The 21,907-nt window shown below is 33.6% G+C and overlaps 2 protein-coding genes across 3 annotated transcripts; one reads left to right on the top strand and one right to left on the bottom strand.

Annotated features, from left to right (window-relative positions):
- Window positions 1-918: 918 nt before the first annotated feature.
- Window positions 919-7,836, bottom strand: LOC126726518 (high mobility group B protein 14). Of its 2 annotated transcripts, XM_050431792.1 has the most exons (6): window positions 7,669-7,836; window positions 6,955-7,140; window positions 4,262-4,319; window positions 4,101-4,145; window positions 1,333-1,413; window positions 919-1,229 (listed from the first exon to the last, which is right to left on the bottom strand). In XM_050431792.1, the coding sequence occupies exons 1-6, from the start codon at window positions 7,767-7,769 to the stop codon at window positions 1,176-1,178; spliced, it is 525 nt and encodes a 174-aa protein (XP_050287749.1). In that variant the 5' UTR covers window positions 7,770-7,836; the 3' UTR covers window positions 919-1,175. The 2 variants fall into 2 exon arrangements, with proteins under 2 accessions (XP_050287749.1, XP_050287750.1); XM_050431793.1 differs by lacking the exon at window positions 919-1,229 and having other exon boundaries at window positions 1,329-1,472.
- Window positions 7,837-13,771: 5,935 nt separating this feature from the next.
- Window positions 13,772-20,600, top strand: LOC126726516 (3-oxoacyl-[acyl-carrier-protein] synthase I, chloroplastic). Its single transcript, XM_050431789.1, has 7 exons — window positions 13,772-14,409; window positions 15,762-16,193; window positions 17,797-17,970; window positions 19,188-19,301; window positions 19,420-19,521; window positions 20,010-20,076; window positions 20,182-20,600. Exons 1-7 carry the CDS (start codon window positions 13,936-13,938, stop codon window positions 20,247-20,249), a joined length of 1,431 nt encoding a protein of 476 aa, XP_050287746.1. The 5' UTR covers window positions 13,772-13,935; the 3' UTR covers window positions 20,250-20,600.
- The last annotated feature ends 1,307 nt before the right edge of the window (window positions 20,601-21,907 follow it).

Genomic DNA, 21,907 nt, shown 5'->3' with positions numbered 1-21,907 from the left:
ATTCACAATAAAATATATAAACATATAATGACATATTTAATATTTTTATTTTTTATTTTTTATTTTATAATTTCATTGTTACAATAAAGAAAAATTATTCAAACCTTAAACGCCTTCGTTAAAAACACTAAAAAGTGCCCGTAAACTACAAAAATCTTGGCAAAATAGTATTGATTCTTAAGCTATCTTTATGCAATATAAACATTGACGGTGAATATATCAATGCAAGCAAACACGTTTGGAAAAAATAAAAATGTCTAGCTTAATGCAAGCAAACACATTACACATACACGGTAAGTCAGAAAGAAGAGTAGATTAAATCATATACGAGCATTTTAAGAAAGGAAAAAATAAAATAAAATAAATAAAAAGGAATTTGTGCATACATTAAGAAAGTCAAAGTAAAGAAAAGAAAATTATTATGAAAAGAGGTCAAAAGTTGAAACGAAAATACTTTAAATCATTTTTTTCAAATTTTTTTGGCTTCTTTTTTGGTCAACAATTTTTTTGACTTCTCTCTATAATTACTATATATAAAGCAAAATCACAGATGAATCATGAAATATATTATATCTTAATTTATTTTCCTTAACATAGAATTATATTTTGTAAAAAAAAATAGAAAAAAAAAAATCACAACTTCCTTATACTAAAATACCTATACAATTTTACAAAACTTGTCCATGTTAAAAGGATCACAAAGACTTATTAGTTATTACACCCGTTTAGTAATTTTAATTGATAAAATTTTAAATATAAGAAATGACAAAAAGGAACATAATAAAAGTACTTTGAATTTCAACTTTTGGGTCCTTATTAAAGGCACTAATTAATTGAGAGCTACGGGTCCGAGAAGTAACTATGGAACACTTGACTTCAGTTTTCTTTATGATAGTAGTTTAATCCCAAGCTCCCAAGTCCCAACAAAGGATTGAACCAGTGACATTTCACTTCAACAATATATACATAGTCAAATACACATTTTGTTATCAACCAATGCAATTGCAAGCAGTAGCTTACTCCAAAAGGCCTACACAAAAATAATACAGGCATTGATAGTTTTAATGAAGATGACAAATCACAAGTGAACCACAAATTAATATACATGCAAATTCCTGTCCAACTACCTCCTACACCTATAAAAACATCATTTTTCCAACAACAGTCATACGGCCTTACTCATCAAACTCTGAATCTGAATCATCAGTTTCTTGATCTTCACCACTTTCCTGCAAAAAAACATAATGTTTTCATCTATATTTCTAGTGGGTGACCACTGTTATTTACGACAAACTAAGTTATAAAAATAAAGAACTTGTGGAGCAATTTTACCTTTCGCTTGATATAATCTATCATGGCTCTATCAAACTCTGCTCGTTTTTCAGTAGCTATATCATAATATTGAACCTTTTCCTATTGCAGACAACATACCAACAAAGAAGCATTATAAAGCTAGCAACTCTACCCATATCCTTCCAAAAAAAAAAAAAAACAAACAAACAAACAAAAAAATTCTACCCATCAAACCTCAAATTTTCTGCTTGACACTTTGGAAGAGTGTATTAGTAAAATCAATCATGTATGTATAACCTTTTTGATGCTTCATAACAATAGATGAGTGAACAAATAACACAACTGAGAAAGTTGAAAATGATAAAATAGTGACTAAGAAAGAAACACTCTGTTTGTTATGAATTCTAAATATTTTCAAATGTAAAATATTTAACTGTAAATATTTGGAACAAAAAACAAATGGTATAGCACTCATAAGCCTGAAATAGACCTTGGTACAAAAAATTTGCATGGCACTCTCCTCGAAACAAATGCAAATAGAAGATTTCCAAACAAATTATGTGCAATATATTTCCAATTGCAGTTGTGGCTCAACAAGCCAGAGGGAGAGTCCTTGAAGCTCTGCTTATTTTAAAACAAGAGGTCCTTGCACTCAAGTCAGACCCCAACAACCTCAATAAGAATTATTTTTTTTGATAAGTAACGAAATTTTATTGATCAAAAAGGAAATCTCAACAAGATTTTAAAAATTAGTAAAAGATCAAGCAATGACAGCCCCAAAACCAAGGGCCAAGTTGGCGAAAGGGAAGAGTATCAGAAAATTAATTCATTTTGAGAACCCCAAAAAATAAATAAAATCACAAAAATTGTACACCACCTGTTCTTCATTGGGTTTTTATTTTTTATGCAACATTTTTTGCATTAATGGAAAAGATTTACAACAATTCAGGAATACAGTCTTATGTACACAAGTTATATACCCAACTACTCCAGTAATTAAAATCAACAATACAAAGAATCCAAGAAATTAAATACACTAGACGGCTTACTGACATCTACTAAGTACTAACATACATGAAAAAAACGAACTAACAAACTCTAAATAATAATCACCAAGAAAAATTCTATGCATCAGATCAACTGGATAGTGAGGTAGTAAGTGATCCACAGTTTCTCCGCTACATTTAGGCATACAACACCAATCCACCATCACTTTCTTCCATTTAATAAGACTATCCACTTTTAAAGCTTTGCACAAGAGCACGGTCCAAAGAAACAAATTGGACTTTTGTTTTCAACACAAAATGTATGCACTTACTAGTAAAATAGAATTTGAATGCAGGGTTAAGTAAAAAGTTTCAAAAACTCATATCAGGTTGAAAAAAAAAAAAAAAAAAAAAAAAAAAAAAAAAAAGGTACAAAAAGAAATACTCAAAAATAAGGTTCTAATTGGGGGTAAATACTCAGTTTTTTGTTCACCTAGTGTACATCCACTGTAGACACATAGAGAAGGGTGGGCTTCCAGTGAAAACCACCCTGTAACAGGTGGGGACAATAGTCTCTTTCTTTGTGTAAGAGGCAGCCCTATGTAAAATTCTGACAACAGATAATCTGCAGAGGGGTATTGTTATAGCGGATTGGTGTTGTTTGTGTAAATCAGATGGTGAAAGTGTTAGTCACTTATTGCTGCATTGCCCAATCGCCTCTGATCTGTGGGCTTTTCTCTTCTGCCTAAATGAGATATCTTGGCTTACCCCAAACTCTGTTGTTTTAAGGCTGGAGTCTTGGGACAGTTTTTTTTTTTTTTGGGGGGGGGGCGCATGTTTGATGTTATGCATTTGGGGTGAAAGGAATCGCCGCATTTTCAAGGATAAAGAGTCTACAGTGCCAAATCTCAAGTTTTTATTTTTTGAGGACTCCATGAATGGGGATTGAAGTCCTTCATTCTCTCCATGTATTCTTTGATGGAATTTCTAGACACTATACATTTGTGCCGCTGCCACTACTATTACTGTACTATAGCTGGTTTCATCACTTTAATGTGTTCCTTTTCTATTCTTGCTTTGCTTTGCTGTTTTTCTTTGATTTGTATACATCCTGTATACACTTTTTATTTTTAATAAATTTCAATTATCTATCAAAAAACAAAACAGGTGGGGACAAGAGACCCTAACCACCACTGCCTTTCCAAATGGCACCACCTTTACTGACAGTGCCACCATCCTCACCACAAACAATAATCATCAAGAAAACCCTCTACCTTGGTCACCCATTCCATAATTAAAGGGCAATCTTAACGCATACAAAGTTATAAGATTGTTGTTCAGTTGGTTTATTTTTTGCTTTCACCCTGTATCCAAGTAAGAATTGTCCCCATTTGTAATAAACCTCTCAAACAAATATTAAACAATCAACTCTACAATAGAATATACACCCAAAAAAAATCAAATTCTAACCAATATAACTGCTCAGAAGATCATTTTAAATTCAATTCTAGGTCAGATGAGGGTTGTACTGACTCAAGTTTGAACATCCAAGGGAAAATTAAGGCATGATTGATTACAAAAATGCACACAGTGATAATGATTCCAGCCAAGCATACAGTATTTTCCCCCTATACATATGATATCCAGGGCCAACTGAACTACTCTCATCCCCCCCCCACCCCCCAAAAAAAAAAAACATAAAAACGACTGATGTCAAAATTTATATCTTATTCCAAATTAAACTTAGTCCCAGTGCTATAAAACTTAAATATATATATATATATATATAAAATAATGCTTAAATATAAATATAGCATAAACCTCATATGTCATTGTTTTCCACTTCTCTCCACATGCCTTGCCAATCTGAAAGATGAAAAGAATATTTCATGTACAAGAAAAGAAGAGAGACAACAAACAGGAGAGAGAGGGTGCTAAATCAATAAGTTAATGTAAAATTGAAAAAGATGTTCCGCACTTACATCACGCATTGACTTGACATCTGGATTCTGCTCTTGGAATTCCTTACGAAAATCCTCCCTTGAAAAGAAAAAAAGTAAAATTCAGTTTAAGATATTAAAAATGTAAAAAACAGGTTCTCATTATCATATATGAAACAGCTGGACATCAAGCTTACTAATATAATGCTTTTAGGCAAGTCTAATCATTTTCTAGCATCAACACACCATAATGAAGAAAATACATTATAAAGCACCAATATACAAAAAGTGAAGCCTAACAATTAACATAACTCCACATTATGACAAGTAAGTAAGATAAAGCTTAAAGTTACCCAGCTGACATACAAAGCACATTAATCCTAACATGCAGGGGCGGAACTAGAATTTCAAGAATGAGGGGGCAAAAGTAATAAAAATATACATATAAATCTGACCAATTTTAAAAGGTCATATAATAAATATGGAGGTTTTTTTCTTTCTTTTTTAGGGGAGGGGGAAAATCTAATTCTTGGGAAAAAAAAATTGGGGAGGGGGGGGGGGGGGGGGGGCATGTATGTAGTTTTGCCCCTGCTAACATGCTGCTGGCATCTATTAAGTAAAAGCAATGATATAGCAAGTAGAAACAAAAACTGCAACAAAGAGGAACATACAGTAAAACAACACAAACCTAAAAACACTGTAGACTTATCTCGATGGATTTTGGTATCCTTCTGCAAGAAAATTTTAATTTCAATCCCGAAGCAAAGGAGAGATTGATTGTGAAAGTTTATGCAAAAGATAAAAGCCATGAAAGTCAATATACATTAATGGTAGATTCTAGAAATGAATTGTAACTGAATAAGCCATTTTAAGGCTCCAGTGCAGCTATTATGCAGAAGTTAACGAGGTAAAATCATCAATTATTTATGCAAAAGTTGAGCTTGGTAAAATCATCTCTTCATCCGGTGCATGGGCACAGGAATGGGAAGTTCTGTGTTGGCTTGGGTTATGTTCACTTCTGCCAGGGACCAGTTTGTGCATGAATTTAAAGAATTTGGACTTTGAAGAGCATTGACATTGAAGGGCACTCTTTCTGCACCCTACTTTGTTCAACTTGCTAATAAAAATATGAAAGGATTTTTAGGTGGAAGAAAGAATGTCATTGAAGTATCTTTTTCACACTCAAGCATTATACAGTTGCAACATAAGAAAAAATTTGGATTCTTTAGATTTTGGTTTTATCTTATGTCCAAAGTAATGCTTTTTGCACCTTCTCTGGGCTCAATTTGTAAAACCTACCCATCTTGTATGTAGCCACAGTTTACGGTGAACATCTACCATTCAAAGCATACTTTTTGGGTCGAACACATGTTGGCATGAAAAATATGTGCGTGCATTGTGGAACATCGTTATTTAACTCTCGGTTCTGTCTATACTATGAATAAAATAGAATGACAAAAAAGAATACATGTGTCCAACTCTAACTAATCTGTTGGAGATTCATAGCCGATTCCAAAAATTTTGGGACTAAGGCTGGTTGTTGTTCTATTTATAGATTTTCCACCCCCTTTTTTCTTTAAGTCTTGAGGCAATGTGATTTGTAATTTTTTTTTTTCCTCTAAAACATCTTATGGCAGCAAAATGAGCAACAAAAGTCTTAACCTTTAATATAATTTCTAAGATGATTTTTTATCATAAAAAATTCATAAATATGCAACCTTTCAATTTCATGCATTATACTTCCTCATAAGCATGTATTTCTAGGGGAGAAGGACAGAGAAAGATTCATTCAATTATAGGATTGGGATGTTGAAAACCAAATGAAAAGAATAATACCATCCCACTTTGTTAATGAATTGAGGTCACCTTTAATGAAGACAAAATCTCTCCACTTTTATCTATAGAATTTAAAGATGCATATTCAACTTTCAGAATCAAATCTTTAAGCAGCATTTTTTAAAGGCAATCAACCTCAGAAGTTATGTCTAAAATCTTGTAATGAGTGTATCACCTTCTTCTCCTTCCCTATTTTTAATTGGTAATTACACACACCAAGTGGGTCTTGAACCCATGAGCTCACTCCCACCCCATTTATATGGGGAGACTAAGTCAAATTCAAGCTTGAGGGCTCATTGGTGTCACACCTTCATGTTTATCAAAGACAAGCACATTGCTGAACTATTCTAGGACCAAAATGTCCCTTACAGGCACAAGACATCCTAGTCTTGGAATAACCGAATAACAATAGAATTCACAGTTAAAAAACCATGCACTCATATTGGATACTCCCATCTACACTTTGAGACTTGATACCTAATAGAATTCACAGCTATCGCCTAAAGCTGAGAACTGTTGGCCAAGCACATTAGTGACCTGCTACCTAGTTGTGTATGTTGATATATGCATCAACAACAACAATAACAATAAAGCCTTGGCCCCACAATACCGGGTACAACTATGGATCCTCAAAAAACTGATTGGGGTAAACCACATGTAAGCAGAAGACACTCCAAGTTGTGTCTGTAAAGAACTCCATTCATAATAAAATTACTAAATTTTAGGCTTACAGACAAACTACCACAACCCTCCTTTTTCCGGCTTTGGGATTGACTGGGACCAAAATATATGACACTAAGCATTGACATTGGCGGAGTTCAATAAATGCATTTTTAAAGCACTAAATAATTTACAAATCATTTATTAAAAAGAGAAAAGGAACAGAAGAGGGAACATACAAGAAGTAGAAGAAAGCAGTAGGTGGTTTCTTTGGCTTCTTGGCATCAAATTTCTCAATTTTCTTCTTCTGCTTTGTTTTGGGCGTCTTTGCTACTGACTTGGGTCGCTTATCCTCCTCACTAACTTGGGTCAGCCTTGCCGGCCTCTTCATCCCCTCACTTGATTTTACCCTCAACACCATTTTACTACAAATATTTCAAGGAATCCTCTCATTAAAATAAATAAATAAAATCAATATCTTACAAAACTAAAATAAATAATGATTATAAAAAAAATTCCAATAGCAATGCAGCTGAGGGGAGTTGTCCATAGTGTCCACTCCCTTTCTTGCATATTTTTCCTTTGGTTTTCTCAATAACAAACAAAATGATTAAAGAACCCCAAAGGGTAACACAATCTCCACCTTGTGCCCAAAAAAACTCACTTAACAACTACACCAAACAAAGAAATCCTAGTAAAAGAGGCAAAACCATAGAAATAGAAGATGCCCAAAAGAAATTTAGCTACAAGTCTTCATTTTTACCCAACACAATAAGAAAAGAAGGAAAACCCACCACTCAACTATGTCAAATGCAACTACTTGGCACAGTTGGAAACGCATTTTCCACTTTTTTTTGGTTTTTTCTTCTTCTGGGTTTTCTCAAGAACCCAAAACGCAAACAGAAAAGAAAGTGAAAACAACGGCAGCTAAATAGTGAGTGAAAAGGGCTTACTGGTTGGAAGATCTTTGAGGAGCCTTTGCAGTTGCAGAAGCAGGAGGCCGAGAAGAGGCTGACTTTTGTTTGGGCGAGTTCTTAGCTTTCTTCTTCGCCATTTTTTCTCAGCCGCAACACTACACTCCTGGTTTGGTTATCACTCAGAGGTTGAAAAAATAAAAAGAAAAACATGAAGTGGGGACCAATACGCCAGCGTTTAATTTAATTTTCTTTATGACCCAAATAAAGTTCAATTGAATAAGTTCATTAAAAAAAAAAAAAAGGTTCGATTCAATAAAGTTATGTGTATGAATTTAATGGAACACCATAATATTTGTACCATAAAGAAACTCTGTAGTTAAGAATTATTCTTAAACTCTTCTCCAAAAGAATAAAAAAATAAAAAGATTTATTCTTAAACTTATAGAGTAACATTGTTTGACAGTTTAGCAAAATTTAGGTACAGTATTTAAGTGCTGTTCTTTAACTTTCTCTTTTAAAATTCTGTCATATGGATTTTTTCTCATGAAATGAAAGTATATTTTTAAGTTAGGTAGCTACATGACTGAATTTTAGAAACAACACCTAATGTACTGTACCTAAATTTTATCTTTTACAATTTTATCCTAATGTTATCATTTTGACTATTATTAACGAATCAGCTCAAAGTCAAAAATAAATAAATAAATAAATAAAAACTCAAAGTCAATAATGCTATCTAGGGGTGTTCATCAAAAAAAAAAAAAAAAAAAAATGCTATTTGGGGGCAACATCAGTCTCCTATGAAATATCATGATCATATCATGTCCACTTAAGCCTTTAACCATTGTAAAGGTGATCTGTTAAAACATTCACATCAACCTCCTCAAATTTTTAACTAAATTAATCTAAAAAATTCTATTTTTTTTAGTTTAACTATTTATGTTTTTTTATATCAATCTCAATATTCTATTTTTCATTCTTAATTTTAAAATATATATATATTCTCAATCCTCTTAGCATAGAGCACTGTATGACAGTATCACAATAAGAAAACCCAACATAACCCATGTCAAAAATCCTATAACAATCACAAAACTCACATCAAAAACTCCATAAAAAACTTGAACAAATCCAAACTCAACCACCATAGCACCACCACCATCAGCATTTGCCACAATACAACCCATCAAAATCCCAACAAACCCAAAGGCAACAAAAGTCACATAAAAAACCCATCAAAACCACAAAACCCACGTAAAAAACCTGTCAAAACCAAACAAACTCAAACGCAACAAACCCAAAGCCAACAAAACTCACATGAAAAACCCATCAAAACCACAAAACCCACTTCAAAATCCATCAAAACCAAACAAACCCAACCACCACCACCACCACAGCACCACCATTGGAAACCCATCAAACCCAAAGCAAACAAAACCCAAATCCAATCACCATAGCACTACCACCACTAAACCACCACCACACCACCATTTGTTTTGATATGCTCCGATCTGTGGGTTGCTATTAGAAGGAGAGGAATTTTTTTTGCATTTAGCATTATTTTTGAAACATTTTAGTTAGTTGTCAAGTTTGCAAAACTATTTAACAAACTAACATATTGAGACTCTAAAACTCAAGTTCAATGTGGAAGAAAAAAAATTCACGTGGAACTTGAGTCTCTAAGACATGAGTTCTTGCTGTGGGTTTGTGTCTTCTTCTTCAAGAATTACGTGAGAGTGGGTATTGGATTGAGAGTGGGTATCAGAATGAGCACTTGAGCTAGAACGCTGACCATGGTGCCGGTTTTGATTTCTTCTTCTTCTATTTATGTCTTTCTTTCCTTCTTCTCTTCACATCTTCTTCGTGGGTCTTCTTCTTCTTCTCTCTTCTCTTCAAATCTTCATTCTTCTTCTTCTTATAGGTCTATAGAACTCAAATCTTTAATGTTCCACATGCACTATTTTTCTGCATTAGCTTGGAAATCAAGTCTCTAAAACTCAATTTTTTTATTAAAACCCGAGCATTTTAGGCTCAAAGATGCTAGTTTGCTTAAATATTTCAAAAATATGCCAACTTAGCGAAATAGTTGCTAAAATAATGCTAAATGGCAATTTTCCCCAAGTGAGAGCACAAAAGACTATAAGAGAGAGAGACAGAGAGAGATAGTGAAAAATAAATCAAATATGATTTTTTTTTTTTTTAATAATTGGCAAGGAATAGTCCCACGCCACAAGTAGTGAGTGACTACTCCTTGTTAAAAATTTTGTACTAGTTTGGTGAGATTGATGCGTGAGTTTTTTTAGTTTTTAGCTATATATTTGCTAAAATATTAAAATAGTTACACTGATATGAATGCTCTTATTTTGGTTTTTGGAACTAGGTTACTTCCAATATGGGTTGTGAAGAAACCATAATCGTCAGTTAGGTTACTCATCCAATCCAGGGTTTTTGATGGTCTTTTAAGATTTGCAAGAAAAACATAGTTGATCAAAGAGAGCATTGGGGTGAGCCTCTAATACTTAAGTCAGTATCAACCTATGTATTTTATATGTAGATAGTATTTTGTAGTATTTTTCTCATACTTAGCAAGCGAGTTTAAGATCCTTGAATAATGGTCATTATTTAATGCATTAAATGTGCTTGAATGATTACGTCTTTTTCTTTTATGGCCTAATGCAAGGTCATCCATTAATGATTTCTCTAGACTCATCAAATTACACTTGCATATATTGCATTTCAAATGGGCATTTATACTTCTTTTGAATACTCTTTTGAGCTCTCAAGTTTATATTCTCCGTTCAAATTTTCACGTTGAATGTATACTATTTGAACAAAAATGCAATCTATGTTATATTGTTAGGAAATTATATAGGAATTATTTAATAAGGAAAAAGTGGGAATATACTCTTCTTCTTTTTTCTTCTTTTTTTTATTATTTTTTTATTTTATAACTTAGGCAATAATATATAATTAGTTCTTTGAAATTTGGTATAGATTATATTTTAGTCATTAAAATTGAATATTTTTTATATTGTCCTTGAAAAAATTTAAAACGTGCCAACTCAATTGTTAAATGTCTAAAATTTTGCCCAAAATCATACCCATTATGGAGCTAGTTATGCCCCTCATCATGGGTGATCATGTCTATAATGAAGTATACGGCTAATAATAAAGGAAAATAACTGAAAAATCATGCCTATATAATATGTGTTGAGAAATATGGTCTACAGACTCCACACACATACATGAGACAAAAAACCTAGAAAATATTGTCTTCCTAAAAAAAAAGACTATTGATATTGACTTAGGCATCGGAGACTCACTACTGATGGTTCCTTCAACCCCCCATCTACTTTTTGCAGCTGCTAGGGTCAAATTAATTGTGCAAAATTCATGCTTTCAACAAAAGATATAAATGGCTTTGAAACTGAACAACTAAACTAGCCCTACCCACCCCAAAATAAATAATGATAAAAACAAATCACAACTTCCACAAAATCAATCTATAAATCAATTCAAGCCCAATTTTTAAATAAGAAAAAAAATCTTAATATTGTACTTATAAACCATTCAATTGATTTTTTTCCCATCCAAAATTTGCCCAACTCCGAAATCTTTTAAATTGAGAAGATTATAAGAATTTGTTGATCCAATTTTTGTAAATTATGGTTAGATTTTCCATTTTTTGAATGCACTCTCCTTTTCCACTCTTGGTGTAATAGTGGCTCAATTGATGAGAGTGACGATGATGGAGGAGTTTTGAGTTTCCCAACTATGAGGTTTGACTTGTTTATAAGGAGACTTGGGAGTTTTAATTGGTGTGGGTCTTAGGAGTCAATAGGTTTTGGTTCTAAGGTGACATGGTTTGACTTTTTAGGATGTTTTTGTGGTGGCTCTATGGTGAAAAATTATGGTGTCACACCCAAAACCATAACTTTGCTCACAACTCGCCCATGTGGCAAATTGTGGTTGGTGGAGGGGTGATGGTGGGACACCTCTCCACCAACCACAACTCGCCACATAGGCGGGCGAGTTGTGGACAAAGTTGTGGTTTTGGGTGTGGCACCAAAATTACTCCTCTAAAGGTGGTTGGTTGATGTAGCTAGTATTAAGAGTTATTAGGATTAAGGTTTTAACATGGGTAATGGGTATTGGGGTACGTTTAAGGTGGGATTTTGGGGTAAGTTTGGGTGTTTAGCCAAGGGAGTTTTGATGTGCGGTAAACGATTGAGGCTTGGGTAGGTTTGGGTTGAGGTGATTCAAGTGTTATAATTGAGTGAAAGAGGTGCTGGTCTTTGGGGTGGGGTTTAGGTTATTAGGATTTATATTTGAAAAAATGTGGGGGTTGGGAGGGGGGCAGAATTGAGGTTAGTTTAGCAATAAATGGGAACATTCCATATGTTGCCTAGTTGTCCACTATCAAAGACTTGTAAAAAAAAAAAAAAAAAATCCACATTGATGCACCGTTAGCAAGTGAATAATGGGGAAGAAATTGAAGGACTATCCGGAAACTTTTAAGTTTTTAAATTCAACTAAAATAATATGTATACCAAAGTTTAGAGATCAAACATATAGTCTTGCTTAACAAAAAATTCATTTCTTAACATATTTCAAATTATTTTGGACTGTCAAAGAAAGTATTAAAAATTAAAATCTATTAAACATTAATATAGAAGGTAGCATATTAAAATACTTCATTTAACTCAGACAATCTTTGAGGGGGATTCAGAGATAGTGTATAAGGCTTTGAAAGCAGGAGATGTGGGTCAGTCTTCAATTGGACAGTTTGTAAAAGACATTATGTCTATCGTTGGTTCGCTTCGAACCTTTTCTTTCTCTTACATTAGGCGGCAAGGAAACTGTATAGCTCATGCTTTGGCTAAGAGAGCAAGATTTTCTTTTCCTTTATTAGTTTGGATGGAGCATGTTCCACCAAACGTATATCCGTTTGTAGTTTCGGACCTTTAGTATCTTAATAATACCATGCGATCTTGATTCTCAAAAAAAAAAAAAAAAAACTTTTTTTCACAAATAAATGTAATAGGCATTTGTTAAGCATGTAACACCTTAAGGTGGTATTACTCAATCACAACACAATATTATTGTGAAGAGTTCGAATTTGGTAAAGACGGGGTGTAAAATTCATATTTTATACCATTCCGTAAGTGATTGCCACATTGATATTTTACTTAAAATTTAATACATTCTACTATGCATAATAACATCTCAATAAACTCTCAATTTGGTTGGATTTATATATAGGTATTAGAATTGATCAGGTATGATTGTACTTATTCTTAAATATATGATAAAATTATGTGGCATGTTGAGATTTGAGGGATAAAACATGGTTTTATACCACATTTTTACAGAATTTAATCTCTATTGTGAATTTTAGTGTTCGTTTGGAAACAACTTCTTTAGCTGAAGCTGAAAACTTTTTGTTAAAAGTACTGTAGATAAATGTAAAAGTTAGCTGCATAGTACAGTGAGACCCATGAATAGTAGCAAAAATAAGCTGAAATTACAAATAAATTGAAATTTTCAGCTTGTCCTAAACGCACACTTAGCTTTGACAATTAATAAAATTTGTGGGTTCCAGTTAGCTCAACTCATAAAGTCTCTGATGATTGAATAAAATATTTGATGTTCAATCTCCGCTTATACCAGAGATCGATTGGTGTCTTGGTCTGATAATAAAGAGCTATTATCAGGAGTGGACGTCAAAGATTAAAACTCTCTAAAAAAAAATTGATAAAATTTATTATCTTTCAAAAAATCAAATTGGTTTGTTGATTTAATCATAAAGAACCAACACCATATATTGGTGGAATTATAAACTCATTCTTATGTTTTGAAGTTTGACTTAAAATAGGAAAAATAATTAAAAAAGAAAGAAACTAAGACAAAATAAAACATAAATAGTCCACAAATAAATCCTCCTTGGTCACTTCTTAGAAAACATCGAAATCGAATCCATAATTATTAATGAATTAATAATAGTAGCCAAAATTTTTTGTTAACAAGTCACACCAAACTCAGCCAACCCAAACCAAACCAAACAAAAAAACCAAAAGCAAATCTAGATCTTGTCACTCACTCCAATTGTAACTAACGTGGCCTATAAAGTCCAAGTACAAAAACAAAGTAGCTCAACCTCACTAACACACAAACTTTAATTTGTGTGGCATGACTCATAGTATAGGTGGCGTTGTAAAAAGTTGTCGCTCTTTCTTCTTCTCTCCTTAAACCCCCCCAAACACACAAAAACCACCGCATCGTTATCATCGTCACTACTTCACCATGCAATCTCTTCAGTCTTCTCCTCCACCGTGTCTCCGCCCATCTCCGCTAACCCCACTTCTCAAATACCATTCCAAATCCAAATCCCATTTCCATTTCCCCGCCTCTCGCAGCAGCCGCGGCCTCCGCCGCAGCGGCGCTTCCGTCATTGTCAACGTCTCCGCCCCGAAGCGCGAGCACGACCCGAAGAAGCGGGTCGTGATTACGGGCATGGGTCTGGTCTCGGTGTTCGGGAACGAGGTCGATGAGTACTACAACAGGTTGCTCTCTGGCGAGAGTGGGATCGGCCCGATTGATCGGTTCGATGCGTCCAAGTTTCCGACCCGGTTTGCCGGTCAGATCCACGGGTTCAACTCCGAGGGTTACATTGATGGCAAGAATGACCGCCGCCTCGATGATTGCCTCCGGTACTGCATTGTCGCCGGCAAAAAGGCCCTCGTCGACGCCGATCTCGGCGGCGATAAGCTCTCCAAGGTTCACTATTCACTTCCCTCTCTCTCTCTCTCTTTTTAACTTAATTGGGTTTTGATGTAATTCATGGATCTGAACTATGTTCTTCTGCTAATTGTACACGCATGGCAAAATTTTCGACATTTCTTATGTTTGGTTTTCGTGCCTTTTTTTTTTCAAATGAATAATAATGTTCATTCTACATTTCTTATGGACTTTGTGCTCTGTTCCCATGTCAATGAATTTCATTGAATCAATATTTTTTCTAGTATAATCTTCAATCCCTTCTATTATATATATAAAATATAGCTGCAACATATGTGAAAATATGAACATTCAAAAACAGGGAATTGTTTAATGTTGATTAAATTAATATTTGGAAGTGTGTTGTTCTTCTGCTAACTATTACATGCATGATGCATGGAAATTTTTTTCGAAATTTATTGTATTTGGTTTTGGTATCTTTTTGTTGAAATGAATAATCTTCATGTTTGAGTTTATATGTGTGTGTGTGTGTGTGTTTCACTGAGTCATCATAAACTCATGGTTTTTTGGATTTTACGTAACTGTCTACTTCTAGCTGCAACATATTTGAAATATTAACATTAAAAAAAAGGAGTTGTTTAATGTTGATAAAATTAATTTTTGGAGTTTTCTTAAGGAACTTGTTTTAGTGTTGTACTTTCTGAATTTATGTTTTCAAGCTTCTCAAATCAGTTACACTTGTTTTTAACCCAATTGAAAATGTAATTTCAGCCGTAAAATCAATTTGATCATAGATAGTCGGGAACTCCAGATTGGAGATGCAAACCAAATTATAACTTACCTATTTTTTCTTTCTCAAAATTCTATTTGTGTGTGTGTGCGCCTTAAAATTATGTAGGGACTTATGCAACCTGCTACATGACCTTCTATTGTCCCTAAATTTTGGTACTTTGCACCTTCTAAACTATAGACTTCCATAATTGACTGGCCTTGTAGCTTCAAGGAGATTGAAATTTTAGGACATTTAAGGTGAGTGCTATTTTTCAATAGATGAGATTGCATGTCCAGCCATAGGAACCCTATGTTTTCCAGTTTCATGTCTCCAGATAATAGTTTGCTGCTCCTTTTATTATATTCTTGAAACTTAAAAATTGATGAGAGGCTTTGTCTTTATGTTGGTAAAATTGCATATTTGAGCACATCAAAGTTCCGTCGTTAAGTTTAGTTGATCTTCCTAAATTCTTTGTCTGTAAAAAAATTGTCATTCTATGGTTTTTTTTAATTGAAAAAAATCACTCTCAAGTCACTTGTAGTCCTTCCCTTGCCATTTGATTTTCATTTAAGTTTCAGCCATATACTTGACTCACAGTAATTGCTGATATCTGCTGCAGATTGATAAGGAACGGGCCGGTGTGCTAGTGGGAACAGGGATGGGTGGTCTTACAGTCTTTTCAGACGGAGTTCAGGCTTTAATAGAGAAAGGTCACAGGAAAATAACACCTTTTTTCATTCCCTATGCTATAACCAATATGGGGTCTGCATTGCTAGCAATTGATCTTGGCTTCATGGGTCCAAATTATTCAATTTCAACGGCTTGTGCTACCTCTAATTATTGCTTCTATGCTGCTGCAAATCACATTCGCCGGGGTGAGGCTGATCTGATGGTTGCAGGTGGGACTGAAGCTGCTGTTATTCCCATTGGATTGGGGGGTTTTGTTGCATGCAGGGCCTTATCTCAGAGGAACGATGATCCAAAAACTGCTTCAAGGCCATGGGATAAAGGTAGAGATGGATTTGTTATGGGTGAAGGTGCTGGAGTATTGGTAAGCCTACATCTGTTGTCATGCTATTGTGTGAAAAGGAGAATTTTATCCACTTGGTTGTGTATGTGAGTTTTTTGTTTTTTTGGTCTACTTTTTTTTTCATCAACCGTATTCTTCTTTAATATTGTTCTTAGTGTGGGTAAAAGAGTGAGATGCACTTAAGTGCATTGTCCTCTTGGAGCCTAGGCACAAAGCGCAAGTGCTTGCCTATTGAAGTGAAGTCAGAATTGAACATTTCAAAAAATTTAATGTAATAATAAATTTGAAAAAATGGGCTTTGTTGTTGTTGTAACAATCAAGTGATCAAATAATCATATTAGTTGAAATATAACATTTTATATCATTCATTAATTACTTATTCACTTAATGAGTATTAATCAATATAAGCCTAACTGCACAATTCATTACATGTTTAACTTCAACTACTAAAGTAACTAAACAATTATCACAGAATAAATTTAATCAAATATTTTTTTTTCATGAATGAACTAGGAGTTTTGGGACATTGCAGTTTTGGTACAAAGTAGAAAACTAAAGGGAATATGTGTGAAGGTGGAGGGGGGCAGGCTTTAGTGGATAGTAGCATACCATAAGATTGAGTTTTATATGCCCAATCAATGGTTTATTTCAATAGGATTAAGATCAGACAGCTACAATGCATATTTTTTCATTTTAAAAAATAAAAATAAAAAAACGTCAAAAAGCGTGCTTTGAGCTTATTAAAAAAAGCTCCAAAAAGCACGCCTAAAGTGCGCCTCACTTTAGAGGCGAAAAGCCCTTAACTTTGGCGCTTTGCACTTAAGCATGCTTTTACCAACACTGTAATTGGTCCTGGGCATAGATAATGAAGGATTGAAATTACAGGGACTAGTAGACAACTTTGGCTTGCTACCTATGCTTTCTGACTTGCCCATAAGGGAATCCAATTTCGATGTTAAATGCAACCATGCATTGTGATTTGCTTGTTTGCTTAAAATTATTTTGAACTAACCTTGAAGAATAATAACAACAGAGGAAGGTGCAACCCTGATGCAATCATTGTGGGTGCATTAAATTAAAATAATTACAGGTGCTCCTTGGTATTTAGTGAAGATGATGACCTATTTACAATGTAACATTGACTTCCCTTAAAAAGTTTATTTTGATAGATACAATAGAATGTTAACCTATGGCGTTCGCTCCATGATGATTGCCTTTTATCATCATGCTAAGACCAATTGATTTTTGGTGTAGGCGACCCCAAATCTCTTGTTCAACTACAAGAGATTTCACCAATTGAGTAAATTAGAACCCACTAACTTCCTTTAAAAATTTACATGAATATTTTCTTCCTTATCCATTTTTGATTGATTAGATTGCAATAACCTTGCTTTGTATGAATCTCTGTCTCTCCCACTGAGTAGTTTTAATTTAATGGTAGTGATGACGTTTAATCTTGTGTTTTGAATTAATAGCCAAGCCATAATTTGGGTAAATTGCTCATTCATAGCTGTTGGTGTATCTCTTTTATACTTCCTACGTGCTTGGGCTGTGCCCCTCTTGCACTATATTATTAAATCAATTTTCTTTTATTCTTAATTTGTTTAAAATTGCGAGTCAACAGATAATGGAGAGCTTGGAGCATGCGATGAAACGAGGGGCACCTATCATAGCTGAGTATTTAGGAGGTGCTGTTAACTGTGATGCTTATCATATGACTGATCCAAGAGCAGATGGACTTGGTGTGTCTTCATGCATTCAAAGCAGCCTTGAAGATGCTGGTGTGTCACCTGAGGAGGTATTCTCATTTTTTGCCCATATAAATCAATCTTTGTACTGTATGGTGCTCTTTTTCTTTTTAATTATGATTAGGATAAATAACACTGACCTCCCAAAGGTTTGGGGAAATGTTAGAAATCCCCTCCTATTTTCATAAGTGACACTTCACCTTTTGAGGTTTTGATTTATGTAACAAACATCCCTACGGCTGTTTATTTGCCATTACAAATTGAGTCAAAACGCTTATGTTTCAAATTAAATTCTCATCTAGAATAACCTCAAATAATTACTAACTAGACTGGGTATATGACAAGCAAATCAAGAAAAAAGATTAAAAAAAATATCCTTTAGGAGGTTAATTGTTGTTTTCAAAAATAGGAGAAGGTTTTTGACATTTTCTTAAACCTCAAGGGAGGTTAATGTTAATTTACCCTTATTATTTCTATAGAATCTTTTCTTGATTGGGATGTTGTTCTAGCTATCCTGTTTGTCTCGAATTCATTTGCATAATTCCTCTTTTCACCACCTTGAGTTGTTTTGCCTCTCTCTCTCTCTCTCTCTCTCACACTCTCCCTCAAAATCTCTATCTAATCTGTATTACTTCTATTTGTGTGTGCATATGCATCTTTGCATGCATGCATGCCCTTTTCTATATATATTTAGTTGCTACTCCCACAAACTTGCTATAGCATACTAAAGGTCTGCTAATTTATCCAAAAAAAAAAAGCATACTAAAGGTCTTCTATTCCATTGTGAGGTAAAATTTTCTTTGCAATGTAGTCAAACTTTATGATACATGGATTGAGTTTGCTATTCAATTCCATTTAAGATTTAACTATCATTAGAATATCAACAAGAACTTCAACTGTTAATTTATTTAGGAATGGACAAAAGTTATGGAAGTTTCTGAAATTATATAATTTGTTATCTCAAGTTGGAACTCATTAAGGTTGCTTTAGAAATTACAGATTGCAATAAATGCTTTGCAATGGTTATGGGAGAACAAATTAGTACTTGCAGAGTTCCCATATCATAGCTTATTTGCAATGGGATGGTTTTAGCATCATATGTTTCTGATACATATGATATCTCTCGTCTTTTAAATAAAATAATCTTTTCCATATAAAAAGTAAAAAATCTGAATGCTGTAAATAGTAACGAAAACAGACTATATATACTTGTGCGTGTATGTGTGTGTTTAAGAGAGTAATTTAAACTAGGCTACCTTTTTTACAGGTTAATTACATAAATGCGCATGCAACTTCTACTCTTGCTGGTGACGTGGCTGAGATAAATGCCATAAAAAAGGTTTTCAAGGACACTTCAGGGATCAAAATTAATGCAACTAAGGTAATTTTTCTCCAAGTGCACACTTTCTTTTTCTTCTTCCAAATTTAAGCTGGTTATATGTTGATGTTTCTTTCGTTCTGTTTTCTGATAGATCTGTTCATCTTCATTTTGTTTTCAGTCAATGATTGGGCATTGCCTTGGTGCTGCTGGGGGTTTGGAAGCCATCGCCACTGTGAAAGCCATAAATACAGGATGGCTGCATCCTAGTATAAATCAATTTGTATGTGCTACTTTCCAATCAACACAGAAAAATATTTTTTGATAATTACATATGCTTTGGACAATGTATTAGAATCAACCTTCTAAACACAGATACAGCACACTTTTTAGTAATATTACTTGATTGGTACTATTAATGGCTTAAAACATTAGAGTTGTCCGTCTGTGATATTTGATTGGGACTAAATGATTGAGATGAAATATGTGGTTTACATAATTTAACTGCAAAACTAGTGGAAAGTAGGAAACTTTGGAACTCTACTGCAATCTTTACAAGTCCCAATGGTTTAGAGTTGATTTTTATTTATTTTTATTTTTTGAGAAACAGGAAATAAATTAAGAATCATATGGTTCCCTTTTCTCTATTTTGGACAACTAAATAAATAATTACTGAGTTTCTTTTTCACACTGCATTGGTTCCATCGTTATTCTTTAAGATTTGGATAAAGGTTAATACAATGAGTGACATGTTCTCCTTGATGAATGCAGAATCCAGAGCCTTCAGTTGACTTTGACACAGTTGCAAATACAAAGCAGCAGCATGAAGTGAATGTTGGTAAGATGCATAAACCTTTAAACACCTCGCCTTTTTGTTTCCAATTGCTTTGGAAGCCTCAGCATCCTGATTTAATAACTCATTAATTTTTCATATGTTTTCCAGCTATTTCGAATTCATTTGGATTTGGTGGACACAACTCTGTCGTGGCCTTTTCTGCATTCAAACCTTGATCATTCAGTCATTTTGGATTTCTTTTGGGAGATGAGCCGTGCTTATTCGAGATTTTGGTTAAATTTTGATATTGCGGCTGCTTCTTTTTCTAAGTTTCTGGAGTTGCTGCATACTTGTCAAGCCACATTTAGTTTGTTAATTTCTGTGATAATTTAGATTTGAATTTAAGCTCGAGGATTTCCAGACGTCTTTACCAAAGAACTATCCAATCTATTGCGCTAGTGGTGTATAAGAATTTATTCAATTTTAATTTATTTTGTGGATAGAAAAAAGTGCCAAAGGCGTTTTTCTTTAATTGGAATGTAGATCGATACAGATTCATAAAAATCAGGCTGAGGGGGTTTTAGTTCTGCTCTATTTCTGTGGATGAGTCGAGAATAGCTTCCAAGTTCGAACAAGGCGGCCCAAAGTTTCTTATATTCAAATCCCAACTTAGTGTTCTCTCTCTGTGGATGGATACAAGAGGCTTATAGTGCTCATGAAGCTGTTTAATGGTCTGTAAACTTGATGGTTCAACTTTGCCATAATGTGGACAAGTATTTTGCTATAAATATTTTTAATTTCGTCTTTAAAAATAAAAAAAAAATAAAAAATCTAGCCGGCATGAATAGATTTTATGCATTCTGGGGTCGTGTATAAATTCTGCTGTGTGATCCTTTGCCATCAGAATAAATTGTTGGGTAATCTTAATTAACCTCATAATTGTCATCAAGTGTTTATTGTCTCTTGTTTCTCAAAAAAAAAAAAAAAAAAAAAAAAATGTTTATTGTCTCTTAAATCCCATATTTTATTTTCTCTAGTACGAAATCATTGGCAAAACTAGTTACTGCTCCAACATGGTGTAAAATGAGAGTAGTTCTAATATCGCATAAACTGCCATAACTATTTTACTTGTGAGACTGTGATTAATTATTTGCTTACAATTGGTTATGTGGACAGCTGTGGTACAAGTGTCATTTTATGTAGTCTTATAATTTATGTTAAAATGAAAACATATTATTTAAGAAAAAGGAGAGAATTGGTGATGTTGGATGAATATCCAATTGTCAATAAATATATGGGAAATGTTAATAGGCATTGTAATGTGTTTGTTAAGGATGATTTATTGTGGAGTTCACCTAATAAAAAATTAGTATATATTGATAGAAGTATTGAAAATAATATTGAAGTGACAAGTGAAACTCAAAAAGTTGACTTTATTAGCTCTACATCCTATAAAATTGGTAAAAAATCTTACTAAAAGTTGATTTTATATTAACATAAAGTTGTTTCTCGATGGAAACCGCTGCAATATATATATATATATATATATATATGTTGTGTGGGTAGGGGAGGGGGGGCTAAATAAAGTTTATTAATTTGACTTCATGTATTATGGACGTGTTTTCTAATGCATTACTGCTGGTGAGAGTGATTATGTATACCTATATCTGGTTCGGGTCTTGATCTGTAGTGCCATAAACGATTTTTCATTCTAGTTTGCGCTTCATTTCTTTTATTGGCGAACTGTTAATATATTGTAGGGAGCAAAATAACTTTTAAGCTCATAGACAAACAAAATCACAAACTCAAGCTCAAAGGAGATTGATTACACATTGGTCCGTTTGGATAGAATAGAAGGATTTTTATTTATTCATTTTGAACCGATAGAAATTGA

Source organism: Quercus robur, chromosome 5, assembly GCF_932294415.1.
Source record: "Quercus robur chromosome 5, dhQueRobu3.1, whole genome shotgun sequence".
Lineage (NCBI taxonomy): Eukaryota > Viridiplantae > Streptophyta > Magnoliopsida > Fagales > Fagaceae > Quercus > Quercus robur.
The sequence above is the reverse complement of the archived record's forward strand: the minus strand, read 5'-3'. Positions and strand labels throughout refer to the sequence as shown.